The sequence below is a fragment of the Geospiza fortis genome, unplaced genomic scaffold (genome assembly GCF_000277835.1).
Source record: "Geospiza fortis unplaced genomic scaffold, GeoFor_1.0 scaffold23, whole genome shotgun sequence".
NCBI lineage: Eukaryota > Metazoa > Chordata > Aves > Passeriformes > Thraupidae > Geospiza > Geospiza fortis.
The window spans coordinates 1,372,364-1,382,276 of record NW_005054303.1 but is presented as its reverse complement, the minus strand read 5'-3'; the positions used below and the strand labels follow the sequence as shown (position 1 = coordinate 1,382,276).

The 9,913-nt window shown below is 38.9% G+C and overlaps 1 protein-coding gene across 1 annotated transcript in view; it reads right to left on the bottom strand.

Annotated features, from left to right (window-relative positions):
• The window catches only part of UNC79 (unc-79 homolog, NALCN channel complex subunit), a 106,975-nt gene that overhangs the window by 47,272 nt on the left and 49,790 nt on the right, over positions 1-9,913 (bottom strand). The window contains 5 exon segments of the mRNA XM_031066324.1: positions 1-710; positions 2,045-2,194; positions 5,012-5,174; positions 5,937-6,119; positions 9,876-9,913. The exon segment at positions 1-710 is cut by the window's left edge and continues 14 nt beyond it; the exon segment at positions 9,876-9,913 is cut by the window's right edge and continues 61 nt beyond it. Of these exon segments, the coding sequence (XP_030922184.1) occupies positions 1-710; positions 2,045-2,194; positions 5,012-5,174; positions 5,937-6,119; positions 9,876-9,913 (1,244 nt within the window).

The following is a 9,913-nucleotide window of genomic DNA, read 5'->3' as shown; positions in this document are numbered from 1 at the left end:
ATCCTTAGAACTAAAGTCTTTGGAGCAATCTTCAATGCTGAACTGCACCAGCGGAGTTGTGCTGAGGCTGAGTGCAGACACATTGATAGGAGTTGAGGGAGATGAAATAGCAGTTTTGCCAGAGACCTCATCATTGAGCGGGTTTGTTGCTTCTTCTTCTTCATCACTCTCCACTATTCTAAGGGGAGGAAGTGGTTCAAAGACTAAAGAGTCACTGTCCGAAGTGGAGAGCACTGAATGTTTTTCAGGACCTGACGTTGAATCGGAGGACAAATCTATCAGATCTAAATCTTCCTTGGGATCAGCAGCTTTAACTGGGGAGTCCACTTTCACTTCATAGGTCTCCATGCAATTTAGCCTAACCTCTGGTATGACAGGTCTTTTGGTTTCCTGGAAGCTCTCTGTATGAGGAAGGCTTTCTTGTGTGTCTATATTTTCGGCTTTAGTGGAAGAGTTCTGCCGAGAGCGTCCATAGTCGCTGTGCCTGTGTGTGGCAGGGACAGGAGGCTTGTCTAGCTCACACCGGTCTATGCAGGACTTCCTGCGGTGTTCGTCTAGCGAGAACAGCAGGGAGTCTGCGTTCCCTATATCAAGAGATTTTTGTTTTAGAGAGCGCAGTTTTTTTTTCTGAATGCTTTCTTCTCTCACACAGCGTAGAATACTGTCTTGTAAGGCCCCCGTCTCTCTATATTCAGCCAGCTCTATTTCACCTGATCAAAACAGAAAAAGCTAATACTACCTCAGTTGGAGACTTTTGGCAGATACCTTCATCTTTATATCACAATTCAACATGACTGACATTTTAAATACAAACGCAGTATTAGTCAAAATTGCCTACATTTTGTTTTAACCTCAGAACCAAATTACATGGATTTTTACAACAAATAATAACAAACACGTGCTATTTGGATAGTAGAGTTTACCCAAATGCTGTCCAAAGTCTATTCATCCTGGACAGATGTACATGAAGATAGACTGTTCAACCTTGTGCATCGAAAGGAGGTGTCATAGGCATGTAATTTCCACAGATACTTGGGATGGCTGCATGTAGTATACCTATTGTTTACTGCAGCAGAACAGCCTTAAAATGAATGCTTCTGATTCAAGAAGCAAGGGTAGTATTAGCAATGAGGATATTGCAGCACAAGCCTGAGATCAGAGAATTCTCCCTGGTGATCCTAGAACCCAGCAGGGTCCAGCAGTTATCAAGCACCCAGTCCTCCCTCCTCTGCTGGGGAGGAGGGCAGTGAGCACACCGGCACCCGCTGGCACTGCCACTGCACTGGTATTTTGCTATGTGAACACACTCATTGAGAACATTTTCAAAGATTATCACTGTTGGTGTTATTTTGAATTATATATTTTCACATAAAATAGGATATTCCTAATCATTAATATCTCTATATTTCAAAACACTTCACATACAAATCACCATGCAGAAAAAAACAGTGATAGAAGTTTAAGTGTTCTCTCCAGTCAGAATCACTTCCCCTCCCTCTGCAAACACCTAAAATGAAAAAAAACCCAGGCAGGTGGGTGGTAGTGAAAATTGCTTCAACTTTTTTTTCTATTGATTCCAGATACCTAAATTTGAAATAAAATTTTAAAAATTTGGTTTTGAAAACCCCATTTTTGCCAATGGAAAACCATAAAATTTGCAGCTGAAAAAACAAATTTGCTTACCATAGAGTCCCACCTAATCAACAAAATCAATTTCTCATAAAAAATAATTTAAGTGAAAGGTCTTCAACCCAATGGTTAAAGAAAATTCAAAAAAATCCTCTCAATTGTTTTTTTTTAATTCAGAAGAGTTTAATATTTCAAAAAACAACTGCTGATTTTAGGTATTTTTACTCTGGAGTGCCTACTTTGAGATTCCTGAAAGATAACTTTTTCAGGGAAATGACTGTTCTTCAGAGTAAGACACAGTAGTTACATTAAAATTAGCCAGTGCAACAAACTCTACAAAGAAAGTTGGTAGGTTGAAACTAAGAGTAGGAAATTGTATTTCTGCATGTGTTTATACCAACAAAACAATTCATACTTCTCTGAGCATTCATCTCAACTGGTTGATATTTCACCATTTTGCTGCCACCAATTCTTTTCAGTCTTGCAAAGAAAGTTTGAGACTCTTTATTGCAAGGTCCAGTTGGTGTATCATGAATATCAGATTCATCAAAAACACTGTCTTCCTCTGCTGAGAAAGAAAAAAACATTACTCTTAAGAGGGAGCAATTTCTTGAATGAAAAGCTGTCTGTGTAACAAAACCTCAGCTAGTGTCAATTAAACCTGAATTGAAAAATGAAGTTTGCTAGAAAATTTGTATCCCTGCTTTAACTTTGTCATTCTTATTACATCTTGAGTTAAGGTCTGAGAGAAATGAAAAATGGGTTATAGTGCAGCAAAAGCATAACAAAGCTTTCACCATTTTAAGGTGATCTTCTCTACCAATAATAATACAGATTCTTTAGATGGAAGATATACACTAGATTGGGACACCGACTTGAGCAAACAACTTCTGTAGTGCTCAATGAGAAATGGTAAATTGAAGAAAATGGAAATTAGTGAAAGAACCACAAGGTAAGGAATGAACCAGCAAAATAAGAAAGTAAAAAAGGAAGAAATAGATAATCTTGGGAAGCTGATAATGGTAACACTAATAGAATAAGACCTAAAAATATGAATTATGAAATTACTGATCTAAGTAGTAACAGTAAAACATTATGCCCTGATTTGAGAACAGCCAGACAAAAATGGCAAAGAAAAAGAAAGATCCAAATCTATTTATCTATTAAAAAAAAGCCATATCATCTTATGAAACAGCTATTAAAAACAAAACAGAAATTAAAAAATAAAAAATCTATCATGTGGAATCATTCTGTTATTCTACGTCCAGTGATTCATCTCCAAGGAAATAAGAAACACTACTGGGACAATAAAAAAAAACAGAGCATTCAAAAGAAAGACAAAGTTGGCCTTGTTTATTGTAGCAAGCAAACATGGAGAGGAAATGCATTTGGTGTCTAGGAGTGAAGGGGCAAGTAAGTCAAAGGGCTAGAATGGATAAAAACTAAAGACTTAAATGAGACATAAGTATCTTCAGTTCTGAAATTTCTGGGAAGGTGCTAACACTTGTGAAGCTATGAAACTGCCACCTAAAGGCATCAGGGACAAGATACCTGATTGAAATGATGAATCCAGAAAAATTAATCAAGGTTGATAGTAAGAATTTCTACAGCAATTGGCTTTAATAAGTTAGGAGATCACTTTTAATGTCATGTCATGTCCTATGTATAACTTCTTCTTCTCCTTACTAACAAATGCTTTTTGTCACAAGATCTAGCATCAGTTTCACAGCAGTCTGTACACTTGATCCCCACAACAAAGTTTGGCAGAAAAATTAGGAAAAAAATTCAATACAGGGGAAATTCATCTTCAGCATATGAATTCTTGCTGCCTGACAACAAAATCCTCATCTGTTCACTATCTAAACACCACCTCTGATGATGACAGCAACACACACACACAACCTGACCAGTGATTAAACAAGTCTCTTTAGAAAAAGGTGGGAAAGGCTTCAACTTTCCAAGTCCCTGGGGAATTGTATTTGCTGCTTTTTGCAGGTGAAAGAAAACTTTTCTACATCCTCCTTTTTCTGCAGCCCTTCCACAAAGGAGGAGAACAAGCTCTGTCGTTAAGTCAATATTTACAGAGTAAAATTTGCCCATTTATGGTCCTTTACCTCTGTGCAGTCCAAATCCCTTCACAACAGCTTTGGAAAGCAAGTAAATATTATTCTCCTTACCATAAACATAAGGAAACAATGCTGACGTGAGACACAAGGCCACCCAGGGAACCAGTATTGGACAAGCTGGGCACTTGGGCACCTCAATTTGTCTTTAAAATGTCACAGAATCAATCCAGAAAGTTAATGTACTTTATAAATGCATTAGTAAGTCATTATGAATTAAGTCATTAATTTGTCTCAAAACAAAGACAAATTCATAGTAAGGCCACAGCTGTCTCTTAGCCCTCCACTAGCAACACAAAATGTCCAACCGAGTGAGGTTATGCAATATGTAGTTTAAATCCACATTAAGACTGATTGAATTTGCTAGAGCAGAGTAATAGGGTGTTCAGGTAAACAAAATGTTGTGCTCTTGTTTTGCTGTACATCTTTTCACAAGCAACAAGCAGCAAAATAGGAAAAGGTACTGAAATGAAAACAAGAGAGTTTCTTGGATATTTCTTCAGAAGAGTTTTCTGCATACTACAAAGACTATTTGAGAAGGAAGATGTAAACTAAATAAGCAGCTAAAAGGCAAAATAGCTGAAAGAAGGCTACAGAATGTTAAAAGAACATGTTAATCATTAACACTTATGTAACTAACTTCACAAACTTAAGGAATTCTACTCAGTGACACCATGGCATTTGAAGCCCCAAGCTTACACCAGTTCACATCATCACAGTACCTCTGCTACACCTAGCAAGCACATACAGAGCTCACCATCAGACACAAAGTATTGAACCATTCTTTTGCCTTTAGATATCCACCTACACATTTGCATTAACCTTGTAAACTTCAGCTCCTTTAAAGAGTAAAGCAAACTACAGCCTGGATTCATAGTCTTTTCAGTATCAGTATTTGCTATGATTTCATGTTATTACAAAGTTAAATCAGAATGTGGTGTCACGCTGGTTGCACACCTTGTGTGATGTAGGATCAGCTAGCACTGCCTTAAGAAAGGCCAAGAACTATCCAGGCATGGTGACTGAGTGTGAGATACGCTCCCCTGGGAGATGTGAGACCACTGTGCTATGCTCAGCCTACGGAGCAGCTGAGAACCTCTTTTACTATACTTTGCTACCCTGGTCAGGTAAGTCCCACTTCAGACTCAATTACAAATATTATCTTCTAAAGCTCAGACCATATTTACCATTCTACAACATCTGCAAGACTTAGTGAATTAAATCAACAGGTCTCATACAAATCAGAGTGTTAAAAGTACCTTTCTCCTTTTCACTGTATCGGCTTATGTTACTGTTGTCACTATACAAAGGACCAGCAGTTGCATGGGGCTTGCAGCTGTGATACTGAGCGTTGAGGGTATTGACTGTGATGTGGATTAGGTGAAGTACAATCTTGCTGATTTCACAGTCTCTGTAGGGGTACTGTTCAGCAAAAGAGAAAAACTTCAGCTTAAAAACTAACTTTTCTCCTTGGGTAAACATTTAGGTAGTAAAACAGAAAAATTACAATAATATTGTCAGCTGGATGCCCTTTGCCTTCCCTTGACTATACTTGCCTTCCCTTGACTATATTTCCAAATATATCATGAGAAGCAGGACTCTTGTCAGCTTTGTACACAGAATTATTTTAATAAAATATTAAAAGTCTGTATTAATAACATCTAGTGTCTGCATTTCCTTGTACACCCTATAGACCTGCTAGAAATCTGTTAAGCATATCAAAAGTATTTGTAGCTCCATTTCAGTGCAAAAACGCATTACATTTTAACAGCATTTAACAGCATTAACTAAAGAATACAAACTGCTAAACTGACACATTCCTCCATTTAAAGTCACTACTTAGGTCTTTTTTTAAGCTAATTCTAAGTTACTCAAAATACTCCTCACTGGAATTTCATACATCATTTTCCTATTTTATTATCAATATCTTCCTTTGTCCAGTAAAGTTTCCTCTCTCAAGTAAACACTTGAAAGACAATAAAGACTGAAGAAGCACAAAGGTAGTCAGAAGCACAGACTAAATTCCAACTACTTCAAACACTGAAATTAAATGCAGTAAGTATAGCAAAGAAAATTGTCCTTTACAGTTCCATTCACTTGCAATACATTTAGGTGTTCCCTGTAACAAATTTCAAATTGAAGTGTAAATTTTTCTGTGGATAGTGTCTTGTTAAGACCACTCACCTTGTATAGAATAACAAGCAAAGCCTTTAACCACATCTGCCGAATGTGAGGCTTGAGGGACCAGAGGGAGCAGCGAGGAGGCTGCTGAAAGTAATGCCTTAGCTGAGGACAAGTGCAATATTTCAACACCTGCACCACCAAGGGAAGAAGGTGCTTTCCCAGGTTGATGTTATAGTCCATCACCTGAAAGGAACACAGGAGTTACCTCACCAAAATCAAACCCACTGATGTTAAAAAACAAAATAATTAATACAGTTGAGGTATTAGGTAAGTGAAAGGAAATCAACAGTTTTAAGGAAATCTCACTACCATTTAGAAGCTTTTTGCTAGCTTGCCACCTTCTCATTTTAGCCAGATAGGCAGAATGAAACAAAGAAAATGTGTTCTTTCACCCAGCACAGTTTAAATTTTAAGATACACTGGCAAGTTCATAAAATATATTATGCTGAAATAGCCTTGTATTATGGCACAAGTTGGTCATGCTTCAATACACAAAACCATATCATGTATGTCCCATGTTTAACAGGAGGAACCTTTGAGTTTTGGGGGTTGAGTAGTTTGGTTATTTGGAAGTTTTGTATTAACATTTTAACATTGTACCGGCAGTTTTCTTTTTTTTTTTCTGAATAGGCTCGCAACATTAGGCATTAGGATTTTTAAGCCCCAGGTTCTGGAATCAGGTAACGACACTAGGTTTCCACTCTCCACCAAAGGTAAGAGTGTCTACTATGTTATCCAGGAAGTTTATGCACACAAATCCTAAAGGATCCAAGAATAAAGCAAATGAAAATTATCTCTCTCTAAATAAAATGCTCATCAATCTAAAGTAGTGGTGTCGCTGCAGACAGGTTGCTGCGATCACTGTTAGCCACATGCCTTGCCTCCATCATGACCTTTGAAGAGCACCATGCTATTTGGGGCCAGTTGTTTGAATCCTAGGAGTGATTCAGAAGTGCAGTGAAGCCATATATTCCCACTACCCTGGCACAACTGTGTTTCACTTGAAACTGCAATGCCATTTTTCATCATCTTCCTATCAATCTTCCAACATGAGCTATTTTTAAAATCACACATGCTGAATCAGCAGTTAAATAGACCATAACAAGGCTCCACAAAGCCCTTGTGTCTGATGCTGCCCTGTGCTCGTTGACACCCAGGAAGGTGCAGCAACAGGCCAAGGCAGCTCCAGCACAACTCCCAAGATCTAACATGCCCCTGCAGTTTCAGCAGACTTACTAAATTTTATCAGCAGCTCCCTACATCTAAACAGACCGTCTATGCTTCTTTTGTTTAGTTTTATTAGAACAAGCAGAAGAGACTAATTTACAAAAACTAAACTCGTGGTCTCAAGTTCTCTCCTGAACAAGCCAACTAGAAGTTTTTCCCTGTAAAATTCTCCAGTTTGATGCGCAGCTGTCTCAAATACTTGTGTAGAGCTGAATAGATGAATCCCGTGTGTATCCATGTAGGGTGACCCAGTCGAATATATGATTTATAATCACCAAATTCGGTCCTACCCCGTAATGCCGCGTTCCCCCAGGGAGCGAGAGTTACACAGCACGGGCAGGACAAGCTCATCCACACAAAGCAGGCAGAGCGCTGCCTAACGGAGCACATCCCGTAACGCAAACATGCCTGCCGCTGAGCAGAGCCATTTTCCAAGCTGCCGTAGGAAAATAAGGAATGAAGGAACGAAGGAATAGAGGAATAAAGGAATAAATAAAGGAATAAAAAAGGAATAAAGGCCGCGGGAGAGGCGGAGCGGAGTCCGCGCCGGGACAACACGCTGCGCAACAGCGCCACTGCGCGGGCAAACACCGCCACTGCAGAGCAACCCGGGCTTACGGAGCCCAGAACAATCGGAGTTCACGGTGAAAAATACTGAGAAATTTGATTTTGGGGTTTTGGTGGTTTTTTTTTAATCGAACTCTCCGCTCGAAACAATCTTGGAATCAAAATCAGCGAAACGGCAAGCAAACTTAATCCCAACCTTTGTGGAGCTCACGGGGTAAAGCAAGTATTTATGGCTTTGGGAAAGAAGAGCAACTGAAATAGATCTCTTAAGAGCTCAGTACTAAGTTTTCACTCTGCAAACACATCTTCGGATTCCAAACGGCATTTCTCTTGCAGAAAAGGTGATTCCAAACACAAAAGAGCCCTACAGCTAAGAAAAGAATTATCCCAAAATACAAAATAAAGTTGATGTCTGCTGCACACAGAAAAACCCTGGACTGCTGAAGCTCTCAAACTCCTTTTGACATCGGAGGAACCAGGATTCAGTTATAAAGCTTTTAAACACAAATGGTGAATTTGGCTCACACAAGACATTTTAAAGGTGGAAGAGAAAGGCAGGGGCTGGTATTTACAGTTGCAGTAAGGAGTACTTCTAAAAATCAGTCCAATTACAATCACTGAAATTTGGACTTCCAAACTTGGAAAACACTTGGAATACAAATGTGGAAGATGCTGCCCTGATCTGAACTGCCACTTCCAGATGCTCAATACAAGAGCAAAAGGTCTGAATCTGCTTTTACACTCTTTAATTTAAAACTGCACAAACGAAAGATGATTAACACAGAGCCACGGTGCTCTGGGACAATGGAACCCAATGCATTTGCAGTTACCCAGTTTGCATTAACACCATCTATTCCGCTTCCTGACATCTCCCCAGCTGTGAAAGTTTATCCAACTATCAACATCACATTTAACTTTGAAAAATCACTGATTCCAAGGCATGAACCAGAAAATCTTGGTAAGATCTGCAGATCCAGAAGAGACAAGGATACCTTTGAGCAATGTTTGAATGTTACAGAGGACATCTGAAAACACAGCCCTCTTTGTCCCCTAAGGTAATTCTTTATGAGAGACTGTGATGAGGAAAAAGCACTGAAGTGATGATGATGCTCCACTGCAAATAAGAATGTTCTGCAAGTGCAAAACATTTTTCAGACCATTACCACCCACTACTCTATCAGTGGGAATTAACTGAGCTTTAGAAAAGCCTTGTGAGGTAGAAAATTATGGTCTTCCTTACAAGGTGTAGAAGGAAGGCACAAGGCAAGGATGTGCTTGGTCATTTATCAAAGCAATATAGGCAAAAGTTCATAATGGCAATAGCACTCCCTAGGAAAGGGAGAACAGAAAGTCCTGGCGCACTGTAAGGAAGAAAAATGAGCCTCCTGCAAAGTGAAGAATGTTGAAGAGTTCACAAACTGTGAACTCTTCTTCCATAGGGAAACTCTTCTTCCTTAGGGAAACAAAAAAAGACCAGGTCCTCCTGAAGAAGAAAGGAGGAAGTATTCATGAGGAAAGTAAGGCATTCAAAGGCTAATGAAAGAAGGCAGAGGTTAGAAGCAGTCTCTAATTTTTCATACAGTGGTAGTATTTGCATGTCTCCCTGCACACAAAACTATAATCTCTCTGCCAGTGATGCAGCAACTTTAGATTACCAGTGGAAAGAAATTCCTTCACAAGCTGAAAATGTGTTGAAGTTTTAAGTAGGTTTGTTGAGATATTGGGACACAAGACAGATGATGGACTTTGGACCTGGTTAGCATAAGAGATTTGATAATAGGATGCCTTGGCAAGAGCAAACAGAAGTTTGAGGATTAAAAGAGGATTCAATCAGACTAGTTTACCAGAAAAAGAAAATTTCATTAAACTCTGCAAGCAAGAGATGTTGTAATATGCATGAGCTTGTGATTTTAACCTAATCATTGTAGTAAATGTTACGAGTCTTCCTAAAACAGTATATAAGCATTGGTAGTGCACAATAAATTCAGATTCTGATCACCTATCAGTCTTCCCCGTCTCTCTTCATTGCTGACATAGGATTACCTCATTCAGCCATTATTTTGCTACAAAGAAGGCTGTGCTACCATTATTTCAACCACAGGCAATAATAAATAGCAGCAAAAGCGAGCAAGTGCCTTCACCTACTTGTGCTATTCCAGCAATAAAGGCGTTAAAGCAGGTTG